The sequence below is a fragment of the Uloborus diversus genome, chromosome 3 (genome assembly GCF_026930045.1).
Source record: "Uloborus diversus isolate 005 chromosome 3, Udiv.v.3.1, whole genome shotgun sequence".
Taxonomy (NCBI): Eukaryota; Metazoa; Arthropoda; class Arachnida; order Araneae; family Uloboridae; genus Uloborus; species Uloborus diversus.
The window spans coordinates 204,384,289-204,399,824 of NC_072733.1; the positions used below are offsets into that span (position 1 = coordinate 204,384,289).

Below are 15,536 nucleotides of genomic sequence, written 5' to 3' on the forward strand. Positions count from 1 at the left end.
AACAATGTACATTTTGCAGTATGTTACCACCCCTATGCCAGGACTAAGGTAGAACTACATGCAACATACCAGACAGCCCAATTATCACATCCTGACACTGCAGTTTCAAGATAAATTCACTTTATCACGGGGAGAAAATCAGACTGAGGAGACCTGACTGACCTGACTGAGGAGTTCTATTAAGTACAAAAATGCAGTCTCAGGATGTGATAACTGGGCTTTCTGGTATATTGCATGTAATGCTGTAACACGTCTCATTTGTGAAATTTTTTTTCCTCACCTTACCTTTAAAATAGTGCTTAAGATTGCCTTAAAATTTTCATAGGGAATAAAAGTCCAGAGCTAAGTTTCGATAAGTCATAAAAAAGTGACTACTAAATTAAAAGTGTCTACTGATCACAGGCTACTAATTTAGGTTTGAATTTTTATGTCCAATTATAAAATACAATTTTACCAACAATAAAACGAAAATCATTTGCAGAATTTAGATAAAATTTAGAATTAAAAAAAATGAAAATGGAGAAAATCAAATCATGACTCACAGAAGTAAACAAATAATAAACTAATCCTGAAAAATCAAAATTATAGAGAACAAAATAGTGATAAAGAAATCATAGAATTAAAATTCGTTACTATTATAATTAATGAGGCAACTGTTTCCAATTACCGGTAATCAGCCAATTGCTTATAGGTGTATTTCAAATATATAAATATGAAGTTACTTTCCATAATCATTAGCAAACATGTAAATAAATGGATTGTGATGTAATTTTTACCCATTATTGTGAAATTTAAGGGGACGCAGTACCAAACATCAAAAAAAAATTTATATTCATTTTAACTCAAAACTTTTTATTATTTTATGTTTATGATTTAATACAATAAAACATTTTTGCAAAAAAAAGCCGTGGTAATTCATTATTTAATATAAAATGTAAATTTTTGAAATTTTTTTTTTAAAGCTATCTCCTTCTACAATTTTTGTCGTATTGAATCCATTCTTTTTTTAAAACACTATTCAAACACTTTTACATAAAATTAGGTGTTTTTTAAAATATCAGAGCTATAGAAAAATATTTATGATTTTTTTTATACAGTATGTCTAAAAAATTGGTAAAAATCGCTTATTTTAAAGTTTGATTAAAAAAAAAAATGTTTCACTTAGAGTTTCAAAAATACCCAATTATGTGAGGCAAATACTTATAAACATGTGCAAAAAATTTCAAATTGCTATCTTAAATACAAAAAAAGCCTTTGCACTTTAAATACACTAAAACATGTAAAAATTAGAAACTGAGAAAAACGCATTTAAAGTTTTCAATGGATGTGAACTACCGGAGGAAATTTAAAGGGATCACAGCAGACATGATGTTACGAAATCGGTTATAACTTTTTTCCCTTTTAATATTTCAGAATAAGATTTAGAACATACAAAGAAAACAGTTGAAAGATCATTTTAAGACTAAAATTTAAAAATCGACAATTTAAAGAATATTTCACATTTTTTCGGTATTGCATCCCCTTAATTGATTAGAATTATCTCAGAAGAATTTAAGAGCATTTGATCTGTTGAGTAAAAGTTTTCCAGAAAAACCACTATTTGAAAAAAAACTTTCCTTCAAGGAAGATTTGTCTTACCAAAACAACCGAGTTCAGATATTAGGCAATTCTCATCTTAAATGGTTTTTCAAGGTTGCATTTTTCATACATTTCATTCCACGAAACCTACAGTAGTATTTTTCCATCCGTTAATTGTAACAAGAATTATTGCCCAGCTAAATTTACAGGATTAATGCTCTTCTCCTTCTAATTTTTTTAGCTCCAATTTCCACAGATATTTATGGTAAGTTAATGTCTAAAACTTTAGAAAGTGCCACCCCATTTATGAGTTTTGAGAACCAATTGTTAACCATTTCTTGAATTTGGGATTAGACAGTACCAAGAGCGCACATATACGGGGGCAAAGGGGCTCAAGCCCCTTAGAAATGACTTGAAAACTTCCTTGTTTTTAATGTTTTTTTCTTTGCAAAAATGTATAAAAATTTCTTTTCCAGCCATTAATGAATAAGTTATAAAAATGTCAAATTTTAATATCTAATCTGTACTGAAATCGGTTTCATGGAGAAAATATTCTGCTAAAACATGGGGAAAATTTCTGAGCGCCCCCCCCCCCCCTTAAAATTTTGCATATGGGCGCCCTTGGACGGAACCCTGCAAAGGCTGAGGGAAGTGCAGTAATGATGAAATACATAAGTTTTTTAATGCTAGAATGACCAAAATAAAACTAACATTTCAATCTTAGACTGAATGAATTTTATTTCTTAAACAAAGCCTAATCTGAAAAATATTTAAATATTACTTCTACTACAAAAATGGTCTCATATGAAGGATTAAATTATGCTCACTCATTACTGAAGAAATTTTAAACCAACCTGCTACAATCATGTCCCCACCACAAATTCATCAATTAAAGTGGTTTTGAAGTTATATTGAGATATACAACAAATATATAAGGAGGAAAACAATTTAGATGTTGAAAGACATTGCTAAAAGAAGTATTTTTTTAATTTTTATTTTATACATTCCATAACTCAAACTAATGAGAAAAATAATGTATTATTAAAATGATTTGCTATAGTTTAATTAAAAATGGTTTTTAAGAATATGATTTCTCTTACAAATTCATTTTTCATCAGCACCAGAAAGGAACATAACAAGTAACAACTCTCAGAATTGTAATAATATAAATTGTTCTTTGAATTATTTTGGAGAACAGTTATGTACACTCAACTACAATTAACAACAATTCTGAACAGTCAAACCTCGTGTTAATTTGAACACACTTGAAGCAAAATACTTGTACGATCCCTATCCTATTTGTTCTCTATTGTTTATCAGATAAAACAAACTACAGTAAAGGCAAATTGATTTCAAAAGACCCTTTGAGTTTGACTATATTCTTGAACAAACAATGTTCTTTAGTTGCTTTTGTTTTCAGAAAAAAATACAGTAAAAACTTAAAAATAACTTTTCTATTAATAATAATGCATTAAAATTAATTTTATTCTACAAATGCAACATTTATTACATTTATACATGCATTACATTTTTTAAAAATTCTGTAGTTGATCATTTGTATCTAAAAATGAAGAAATATGTAATGTTATGATATTTAGATAACTTCATGTTAAGGCAATATTCCCCCTCATGAGAATAATCACCAATCATGGAAAATTTTACATCTCTAATATATTTACTATAATGTTAACAATAATAATACTGTAATGTTAACTATAAATACACTATAATGCTAAACTTAGGGTTCTATGGGAAACTGGTGAAATATCAGCAAGCTCACACTAGATTTGGCACTTCATTTTTGGCACCAATGTGTGGAGAATTTATATAACCGTTTTTATTTCACTACTTGTACTTTGTGTTGGTATTTGATCTTAATAAGAGCAAAAGTATAACTTTACTGCAAAAAATTCAATTGTAATTTGAATTTGTAAAAGAAAGCAAAACATTACATGCTTTAGTCATTTCATTGTTCATCAACAGTTAAATGTCAGTTTTACAGGTCCTTCCGTTCATGCCGCAATAAGCCAACCAGCAAGTGCCCTTTCCAAGTTGATGGTCTAGTCCCGGATCTTTAATTTTTCCTAGCTGGGCAAAAACTTGAATCTGTTTCTCTTACTTCAAGCTTCTATATCGCGTCTCAATAAAAAAAAAAAAAAACAGGAAAATAAGATGAATTTGCAGTTTCCCAGAAGTTACCATCCGGTTCAAGGGTTACTTTACTCCCCCTACATCCGGCACTCGGCGACTCAAAAGGCAAACCAACGACAACAAGAATGAAAAGTTTGCTGCTGGTGCATGCGGACCCACAAGGGCCCAAATAGAAAGTCTAGTAAAGATCGTTAGGGACTACCAAGACATTGAATGTTTGAATGCATTTAATTTTAAAATGTAATGATAAATATTTGATAAAAACAAATGACCTTATTAGTAATACAAATTTTTTGAGGCAATGAGAAGCAAAGGGATGTTAGTGGCAAAATTAAAAACTTAGAGATAACAAATACAAATGGCAAGTGAACCTCTCCTAGTAGTCCTAGTACTAGTAGCCCTGGTAGGTGCTGTTATACAGCAGGATCTTTGAAAAAAAATTTCAATGAAAGCCTACCTAGGACCTTATCTTTAAAAGTGCTTTATCAAAACTTGAAAACGTCCACTTATACTACTTTGCTTCTCACTGTCTTAATTGAAGCTATTACATTTGTTTTTTAAATTGCATTTTTAATTCACCAAGTTTTAAAAGTAACAAAATGTAATAAACTACCGTTGAAATTTCAGCCTTTATTACAGGTATTAAATCTCTCCATTCAAATCTGGAATCTTGAACAATTTCTGTATTTCCAGAAGGTGACTGTGCTTCTCCACCCGAATCTTGCCAATATGGTTCAAAATCTGCAGGAATGATGGTTGGATCATTGCCAAATAAATGCTCCAAGCGAGAATAAAGTTTAGAACGATTGTAGACATGAAGTTCAAATCCATTCAGGAGGAAGGACAATCTTGTATCAGAATGTGATAAATCTGAAGGAGTAAAAACTGAAATAAAGATTGGATCAAGTAGAAACAATTTATTTAACTTTAAAAGAAGGGAAGTTAACTGCTTGTAGTGTTGACTACAGTCAACTCCTGATTATTCGTGAAATTGGGTGGCCTGGTAACTGCGCTGATAAGCGAATTCGTGAGTAATCTTAAAAATTAGGTAAAAATCAATACTAGTGTACGCAATATCTCAGCAAAATTTTAAAATACTTCCATATTTAAACGATAGCTAAAACGGCAACAGAGTATGTAAAATCTAAAAAAGGATTGCTCACTATCACAAATGGATTACACACCTATGCAAGCAAATACTGCAAAAAGATTTTCTGAAACATATTGAGCTAGGCTCCACAAAAACCCATAGAGGGAAAGCGGAATTTTTTTTGAATAAGACTGGTCCAGTCATTATCATAATGTGACTTAAGTTCCTCTGGATCTGATATATATATATTATAGTTAATAAAATTACATTACGTTAACTAGCCATGGAAATTTCAAAAGAGTTAGAGAGCTTGTGGTCAGCATGCTAATTTAGGAGCATGTTTAATTTAAGTTTATTTTAATTATTATTAGCCATTTAATCCCAGACTAGTTCCCTTTATAAAAATTATAAGGTTATCTGAAAGCACTATGCTAAAGGAGAAAAGTGATGACACATAAAAAATGTTTCAACATTGTAAACATGTGTATAGTTATACAAAATATAAAAAAAAATTTTAAAACTTAAAAAAACATTACTTCAACCAACGGTTTGTTAAAAAAAAATAATAATAAAGTAAGCACTTTTTTTCTTAAATCAAATGATATTCAATAACAATAAAATTTTTCCTAAATCAAAAATTAATAATATTAGTAATAAGTTGCAAAATGCATGATGTAATCATATGCATAGTTAGAAGGAACAGTTGAAAACTAGGGATGTGCCGATTCATTGGCCATAATTGGCCACTTTGCTGATTATTTACAATTGCTAATTTTGCCAAGATTGAGTTCCCACTGCTGATGAGTACTGCTTATTTCCTTAAAATGATATATATATATATATATATATATATATATGTGTGTGTGTGTGTGTGTGTGTGTATATATACAGTATAACCTCGATTTAACAATTGTCAAGGTACTGGAATAAGTTATTGTTAAATCGAGGAGCATAGACATGTATGTAATATATATATATATATATATATATATATATATATATATATATATATATATATATATATATATGTTATATATATTTGTTATATGTTTATATATATCATAGATATATATACAGTTGAACCTCGTTATCACAACACCTTTGGGACTGTCAACAAAGTGTCGTCATAGCCAGAGCAACGTCATAACCGGAATAGTTTAAAAAATTCATAACCATAAAATTAGATTTAATGAAGAAATTAATACTGTTTATGTTTTTAATTAGATTTAACTAATGTAAATATAAATGTGAATACAAAAATTATTCAAAAAAACCTTTCAATTATTATTTTTCTTTTTTTTTTTTTTTTCAATTCTACAAGGCTTTCCAATAAAATTTTTGATAAATTTTTGAGTAATATTTGTCACACTCCTTCTTCCATGAAATTACCAGCTAGAAAGAAACCAATTCAAAACTCTTCATTTTATCTGCTATTTGATTACATTTTGATGGGTAAGCCCCGCCTTTCGAAGGTGAAAAAAACCCTTTTTAATCCTTTTATCCACCTTAAGAGTTGTGTGTCCCTTTTCAATAGAATGAGGAGCCCCTTATCGCTTTTTCTCTCATGGGAGAAGCTTGTTGTGATCACCTACAGATTAACGTAGCCATGGTCTTTCACTTCTCTTGCTGTTTCCCTCCTCCAGTATTACGATCCACCTGCTTTGAATTCCTTTCTATTGTTCCTCTTGTCAAAGTCTGAAACCTGTACCTTTCAGAACTTATATACTCTCCCCCCACCATTCTAGAGGAGTCATGCCTGGTCAAATCTCTTGTCAGAGTCCAAAGTTGCCACATCAAACATTGACAGATGTCTTTCTTATTTTACTGAAAATTTTTCAATTGCAAAGAAATATTTGATCCAGTCTGCGCAGCTCAATGCATAACCGGAGTAGCACGAAAAAACTGTCATAAAATTCGGAGTCACTTAACATTAATAGCATATGGCATAAGTTTGGAACTTTGAAAAAGTGACATGACATCCAGAGTGTCGTGAATTCCAATCGCGATGACGAGCTTTGACTGTGTATGTGTATATGTGTACAGTAAAACCTGAAAGTTGACCACCCTTGTAAGTTGACCACCTGTCTCAGTTGACCGTTATTTTCAGGCACAGAATTAGATCTTATCATGTAATTCAACCTCAATAAGTTGACCACTAAAGTAGCGCACTGATGGTGATCAACTTACACAGGTTTCGCTGTATATGTGTGTATATGTGTGCATATATATATATATATATATATATATATATATATATATATATATATATATATATATATATAGCAATACGAGGTAAATAAAAGCCTAAAATTAAAGTGATGGAGCCAGTACTCATCAGCAGTTGGAAACTCCAATATTATCTGAAGCTATTCTACATGAGTTCTCTCATGAAAATTTCTCCCAAGGAAAATAACGTTCAAGAGATGATCAGAATCCTAAATGAACATATCAAAACCTAAACCTTGTGTTATTATATGTCTTTTTAACGTATCAAAAGTATTCAAAAATCGTTTCAAAATTTTAGTACATGAAGGGAATAAAAGGCTATTTCATTAATAAAAAGTCGAAAAACAACTAAAGAATTACTTTCAGATATTTCTTTCCTCACGTACGGAAGCCACCATCTAAATATTATCCATCCATCCTGAGCGCGCCACGTACAATCCTCAGTTATAAATGCAACATCACGAAACATAATTTTTCCAGACAAAACAGAAATTGATAATGACCCTTAAAAAAGGAAACAACACACAATTTTAAAAACAAACAATGGTAACCATGCTGTAAAAAGTAAATACATAACTGCTATTTTATATGTTTAAATTAAAATTTAAATAAATGTTCTGAGAAGTGCGCAGAAGGTCTTATGAACAAGCCTGAAAAGAATCCCAAGATTTTTAAAAAAGAGGAAAACGTTCAACTAATGAAAGTTTTCAAATAGAATGTTTGAAAAAACTATCATTATTATATTGCTTCTTTCTTAATGAGGTTTTATAGTCACACCATATTGCCAGCATTACCATTTCTATACTTATTACTAATTACGACTTATACTACATTGCTATCTTCTACCTTAATTAAAATTCACCAGGATATTTTAAGAAATGAACTTAGTATCATTAATTTAAAAGAACACTTACAAGGAAACAGTGCGAATTCATTTCTCTGGAAAAAAGATTTAAAACATGGTTCTCGTATATATCGAGCGTGCTGATGTTGGGGGTTTAATTTTTCCAACTTCGTCAATTTTTTTTTCAAAGTATTTTCTGTCAGCTTTTTTTAGACAAAGGATGTAAGAATCGAAAAAGAACTCATGTGTGTGGCTTACTTTGCAATCATTTTTCTTTGCATTTCAGTATGACATTTATAAGTTCCTTCATCTTTATTTTGTATTATACCTCATCCTACTAGTTCAACTTTATTAAAAGGTTCCGCATTTGGTTTCATAACCATAAGTAACAACATGATTGCATCAATTTTTGAAAATGTACCATTTACTGCACCATGGTCTACTTTTGCAATTTCTAGGCTATTTCCTCTTCCAAATGTTGCAGCACTTCTAGCTGTCAAACCTTATTTGCTAGCTCACCATCAGCTAAATCCCTCAATTACGCAATGTCTTTCACTACAAGGTGAAAGTAGCGCTTTGGCAATGCCAGAAATTGATTTAACTTGCATCACTTTGGTCAAGCTTGAGAGATAATTGGATATTGTTCACAAAACTTTTACCACTTTTCTCATTTACCTTGCATACTGTCATTTCATCTCAAGCTGATTTAATGCTGTACAACTTCCAAAACTATGAAGGGTTATTACACTTTTTGTTGCTATACTACAGCTTGGGGAGAATTATGTTCAAATAAAATGCAGAAACTAGAAGCTTTACAATTGGCTGTAAGGTAACAGTTGCACTTTTATAGGAAGATACAGCACCTTTCCCTTTGGGTCTGGTCCAATAAAATGCCAAGTCAGGGGCCAACCCAGGTTTTTTATCTTACTATCAACTTTTGTGAAAATTTTACAACAATTCACTTCTGGGAAAATTATTTTATCAATATTCTGTTTTTGGAAAAGTTTTCAAATCATTAAAAACTCACGAATATAAGAGAAATAAAAACATAAGCTCTCTTTAACACTATCATAAATATTGCTACAATAAGCTTAAAAAACTAAAGATCACATTGTTTTTCACTTTGTCAGGAAGTGAAAAACAATGGAGCTGGTGCATCTCCAGAAATATAAATCTATACATTAATACTATTATAAACACGTGCAACTTTGGTCATATATTGGAATCGTTCTCACACAATAATTTTGTAACTATTCATATTTCCAAGCCGTAGAAACTTTCTTCACACATCTAGAGTTCTCTAAATTTAACTTTTGAATTGTGATCATTTTGTTTACAAGTATCAATACCTTTTTAGTTGTTTTTTCTTTTTTTTTCATTTGGGCATATGTTACCGTTGCGTTTGAGTTACTTCGTCCCAAAGTGGTCTTCCGTATTTAAAATCAATTTAGAACTAACGAGAGTCAAAGAGAGACATGTGTTCATATGAAAAGCTATTTATTTGGAAGAAATTAAATTTTAAAAGAAGTTTGAATCACATATGGGTCATTCCATGCAAAATGAGTAAATCAGCTGTGGCTGATATGTCACAGATTTCAATGAAAACTTTTATATAGGTAAATCATGCATATACATGAGGGAATGCAAAGCATGGAAGTTTAAAAATTGTTTGTTGCTTTGTTATTGAAATTAGAAGTTGATGCTTACGTTAAGCCTAATTTTTCAGATTTCATGGCAGCCAGTTTGTAACTCAATAACTCCGTAAGTTATAAACGTACCCTTAAAAAATAAATATTTCCACATTCTATAAACAAATCTCTTTTAGAAAAGAGGAAAGTAAAATTTATTCAGAGCTTTTTTTTAATCTGAGATATTAACAAAGATTGAAAACTTGCTAATTTACTTCAGATTTCAAATCACTCTTCTAGCTGTTTTAATGAAAAAATAACAGCAAAAAGAATTCAGATGGAAAAACTATCTACAACTAACTGTCTGCTCTAATTTAGTAATTATTTTTGAATTCCTTGATGATGAAATCATACTTTAAAAATCAAAAATTTCCGAAATTTTCATTTTTTCCTCTATTTCATATGCTTGTTTGAACATGAGGGAATGTCCTTAAATTACTCATTTTTTTACGTAACATATTGAAGTGACTTTTAGATAATACTAAATTTTAATCATTGGAATCTGCGGATTTTTGTTACCAAAGTAATTTGAACTAAGATAAATTTCCATTAGTTACGGCTATTTATTGTAAGTTTAGCAAGACTTAACCATATCTTTCATAGTTCATTTTCTCAAAGTATGTTTATGAAGTACTTGCTAAAATGTTTCCCTAATTATTGTGAAGTATATAATAGTCCAGTATGTATAATTAAATATAATTGTGCCACTGATTTTCCTCTTTCCGTGATATAGGAAAAAATAACTAAAGTTTCTAGAAAACTTATGTCAGCATGACTAAAAGAACATACTGAGTTTAAAGATTGAAAAAAGGGGACCACCTCATCTAATTCTCAATAGCATTTTTGATTGGACTATGAGTTTGAGGAAATTTGTTTTATCCTTGAATAAGTATATTTGAAGAAATACACCCATTTATTTCAACCGTCCTGCTGAGATGTTCTTAAAACAAATTCCTTTGGTAGCGAAACTCGTCTATTTTAGTTATAGCTTTTCTGTCCAGAATAAAAATTGCCATTTAAACAACATTTGAGACACAATGGATCTGATTTTCAATGGAAAGCAGGTCACTTTTCTTTCTACTATCAATGGCAAAAATGCATATTATGGGATATTGATAAAACTATCAAACTATTATCTGTCAGATTAAGTATGCATATGACATACAATAATCCACTTATAACTGCAAGATATTTTCTCCTTCTGCCTGCTACAATCACTTTTGGGGGGGGGGGGGTCTCATGAATAAAATTTATCAATCTTGTAAGTTAGGCTCAATAACAATTTATTAAAGTACCCATAGCTGTCTTGGACATATGATATTATCATCATTTCAGCTCAATTAACAATTGAACACCCAAATTCCTAGTCTCAGATTTATCTCAATCATCAGTGAAAGGAGCATATGTTTGAAGAGAAAGAGTTTAGAGATCAGGCTAAATCCAACATCAATAGTTTCATTTGTTTGTTACATACGTATATATAGCAACTATTTGTGAGTGGATAATGTTTTTCTACACATTGATTTTATGCATCGATATCTTTTTAGATAAGTGATTTTCTTATTAAGTTAGTGAACTCACATGGATCATTACTACAGTACATATGACCTATTACAGATGACACCTGGAACTTCTTGAAATATATTAATGAAAGTACTATTAATGACTTCAATTGGATTTTCCTACAAAAATTGAGCCACAAATTTTTAGCCAGATCGAAATAATTTTTGAAGAGAGCAAAAAAGAAAAAAAAATCTTTTGATGCATTTGCTGAAGTTTTTATTATTGCTTAAGATATAAATTTTATCCACTAATTGTTTTATAAATTTCACACTATAACAGTACATTTTCTCAAAAAATTGAAATGAATGCTAGGTATGCTTGCTTTTGCGTCATTTAGTTATTTAGCTAGTTCTTTGAATTTTTGTATATTCACATAAAACACAAAAGAAAATGCTAATGTTCTGATTTTTTTTAAAGCTTGGAAATCAAAAACCAATTTTGAATTTCTTTAAGCAAATAGTAGAAATACTGTTCTACATTCCTGCGAAATTTGAAAGCTGTTGAAAGTTTCCCTCATTTAAATTTTTGGGCCTACGTGAAGGGGAAAATCGCCATTTTACAAAATGTCACTAAGTTCAAAACTGATTTTGAAGACAAAAGGAGTTAAAATACAACTTCAAAAGTAAGGTATTTCTTTTATGACACTTAGCATGCTATTGGGTCTCAATTTCATCAAAGCTAATACTTCCCTTAAAGCTTGAGATTAAAAAATATAATGCTTAATTATGAGAAAACTGAAATATTTTCAGTTTTTAAAACATGGTTAAAAGTTAACTATAATAATCTTGAAAATTCTACTCATATCAGATAAATTGTTGTACTCCATAGATTACAACTACATACAACTTTTATGTTTTGATTAAGCAGTCAATAAAATACAAGCCTTCAAAAATGCAACATTTAGCCTTTATGACAATGCTGTTCAATTTGACCAACTTTCAATCGCATGTAACTATTAAAATAAAAAATATTTAGCCAAAATATTTTAGATATTTTTATATAGGTATAAAAGGAGCCTGTATACCAAATTTCATAAAAAATCTGTTACCATGCGGTCACCATTTTGTGAATTTCGCTCATTTCGTATGGAATGACCCATATGTGTTCCAAGGAAAAATTTTAAAAAATTTTAAATGTGTGTGCATACCTAGTTAATTTTCTCGGAAATTGCCGACAGAAAACAGTCATCTTTCTATTAATTTTAGAAGTTGAATAATTTCACTAACAGAACACCGTTCATAAAACAAGGGATTCTGAATTTCTGGCTAATTCCAAAACTTGCGGGTGCGTTTCAATTCTCTCAACATTAGCTCCTTCTCTCACACCAACAACTATCACTGGAAAACTGCACCCGTTCCATTTTACTCGACAAATTTCAGTAAACTTACAAACAAATTTAACAAAATTTGTAAGAAAAAGATGCAACTGGCTGCATTTTTTCCAAACCCCTTACAACTTTTAGTTCCTCTTCATCTCCTATAATAAAATCCCTGTAACTGAGGCCTGGAGAATTGAATCTGTAATCACTCTTTTTATCCATTGCTGAGAATTCCGACGGTTGTTTCTTGTGTTTTTCCTGTTTAGAGTTTTACTTTTAAGTTTTCCTTTCTTTTCCAAATCTCTCTGACATATTTTTTCAAGATTTTATACTAGGCCAACGTAGGTTTTAATTTTTTGGTTAGGAGATATGTTATTGTGAAATTTTCAAATGAAAACCTTAAAAGAAATAAGAAGTACAACTATACTACTACATAAAGTATTAAATTGTGCTCATAAGTAATTACTTAACAAACTCTTAGTCAGTATGTGTAGAAGTTTGAGATGTTATAAGGTCAAATGTTAGCACAAGGAACGAAGAACCACTAGTGTTGCTTCTTGAGCAGAGCAATGGAACTGCTTGGTATACATAACTGAGTGCATGAGATTGCTTTCTAGCAGATTTTGTCAAAATACAGTCAACCCTTGTTTATTGCAGTTAATTTGTTCCAGACTTTACCGCGAAAACTGAATTTTCCGAGAAGTAGGATTCGGTATTCATAAACCAAATATTTTCCTAATTAGAGCACATAAAACTTACTTACAATAATTTAAATAGGTTTTCAACATAGTTAGAGCCCCCTAGACATGAAACAGAGAAAATGATAAAAATAAGACATAACAGCTATCACATAGTTAATTATTGGGAAATAAACTACACACACATGCAGTTCTTACACACTACTACTAATCTATGAAAATAGCTCAACTTGTGCGATGATGAATTAATTACCACTTAGTGACAGTACGTACTCCCGTTCTTCCTCTGCATTTATCCTCATTAAAGATATTACGTATACAACTTAAAAAGCTAGTACATTGTTGAACACCATTTACAGATGTATTTATCCCCAGTAATAATATAGTGATTTATACTTTCCAGTTTGTTAACGGTTAAAATGAGATAGCACTTCCATACTTTCTTCGGCAATTTTATACCTTCACTCCCCCAACTAGTACAACTACAGCCCCTCAGAAGAGCTTACCTTACTTAAAAGACATACTTTGTTATTCTTTTGTAGGAAAAAGTTTTCATGAGCGCATAAAAAAAGCTAATTACTATATCTGAAGGGGGAAAAAAACATGATGTAGTGAAGTGATCTTTTTCTCAATTTGGGCCAAAGAATTATCCTAGGGCCAAAGTTACCCATAATTTATACACATTTCAAAAGGTGTTCTCTAAATTCACTCAGTTTCTTAATTAATTGAAACTGCAAGCTATAATTTTGCTTTGTTTTACTTAACAGACAGAGTGGTGTATTGGATAGGCATTGGTCTCTTACGGCCAAGGGTGCAGGTTCGAACCTGGCCCCAGTCATGTGAATTTTCCAGAAAACAAAATTCAACAGTGTCCATGTCATATTATTATGCTGCATGTAAAAGATCCCTTGAGCATTTGTTTGGCTTTGAGTACAGTTAGCACAATTAAATTTCTAGTGCAGTTTTGCTTCAAAGAGAGCTTAGATGTCTCCACCTGGTGAGGAAACTTGGGCGTCACAAATTTTTGTCGCAATGGCATATGTAAATACTGCCGCCATATGAAAGAATGGATGATATATCAGGGGATCACATCTGGTCTGCAAAAAGTAAAGCCTCTAACGTAGTCACATTAGAAAGGAAAAAAATTGCATAAAAAAATTTCACATGATTTTCTGTTCCAGAAACTGGAGTAAACAGTTAAAAAAAATACTGAATGAACAAATACTATTTTTTGAACAATTGAAAGTTTTAAAAGAAATTAAGTGATTTAACAAACCTTTTTAAATACAGGAAACAAATACATACCAACTTTTGTATATCCTTGTTTTATAAAATGATTTAAAATTTTAGTGAGTATAAAGCCAATGACTCTAGAGTTATAATAGGTAATATAGATAACCCAACTCATTGCTAAACTGAGAGCAAAAAGAAGCCATGCTAAGTTAGAATCAATCGGGATGTTTTTGAGAGGGGCAGTCGTATTCCATGTAGGGGCTGGAATGCGACTACTCACAGGTGATATGGTACTGCTGGAGAACCTGAAAGAAAATTAATCTATTTAAAGCAAAAATAGTTTCAAATCATTACATAGTCATTTTTAAGACCGTAAAATATTTTCAACGCATGCATAAAAAATTATCCACTATTCATGTAACAAATACTGCTTTCAAACAAGTAGTAAAGTTAAATAGGCTAAAAGTCAAATTTTAAATGTAATAGATATTCCCTCAAAGCTTTATGAGCAAAGGATCTCAATATAATTCTTGTATTTCATCCCTTTCAGTTTTGCCATTCTAAAATTTTGCATTTAAAGTATTGCTCTCCCCCCCCCCCCTCAAACAGACTCACATAACTTTATCCAACTAAACTCAACTACACAATTAGACATATAAGTAGGGCTGAAAATAATGCTAAACACATAATTAAAAATGTCCAAAAGGTAGATTCACATAGTAAAGAAAAACAAGCAAGTATAATAGAAGTGGATGCAATTGGATTTTGAAATGTGTAAAAAATCAGGACTGACGCGCAAAAGCGTAGGAATTGGCTAAGATAAGTAAATTTTGCACCTAATCAGTACAATTTAATAAATATGCATCTTCTTAAACTCAAAATCCATGACCTGTTGTCAGTTTCCATGATTTTTGAGCATCATGAAAATCATGACTTTCCATGACCATTTTGGATCATAGTCAAAATCCATGACTTTCCAGGTGCGCAGACACCCTGTCCAGTTCACCCCAGGAATTATCTTAGGAACTGAAGGAGAAAAAAAGTTGGTGACTGAGGAAGTCTTTCTGGGTTGCCACTTTTTCAAACTAGATCGCCAACATGCCCATCTTGAGTCTTGACATTTACCGTCAAGACTATTTTCAAGGAA

At 30.9% G+C, this 15,536-nt stretch overlaps 1 protein-coding gene across 1 annotated transcript in view; it reads right to left on the reverse strand.

The window, feature by feature from the left end:
* Positions 1-14,751, reverse strand: part of LOC129219139 (bridge-like lipid transfer protein family member 1) — a 222,328-nt gene extending 207,577 nt beyond the window's left edge. Inside the window, 4 exon segments of the mRNA XM_054853459.1 lie at positions 4,343-4,599; positions 7,406-7,549; positions 14,462-14,694; positions 14,744-14,751. Coding sequence (XP_054709434.1) covers positions 4,343-4,599; positions 7,406-7,549; positions 14,462-14,694; positions 14,744-14,751 — 642 coding nt within the window.
* Between the last annotated feature and the right edge of the window lie 785 nt (positions 14,752-15,536).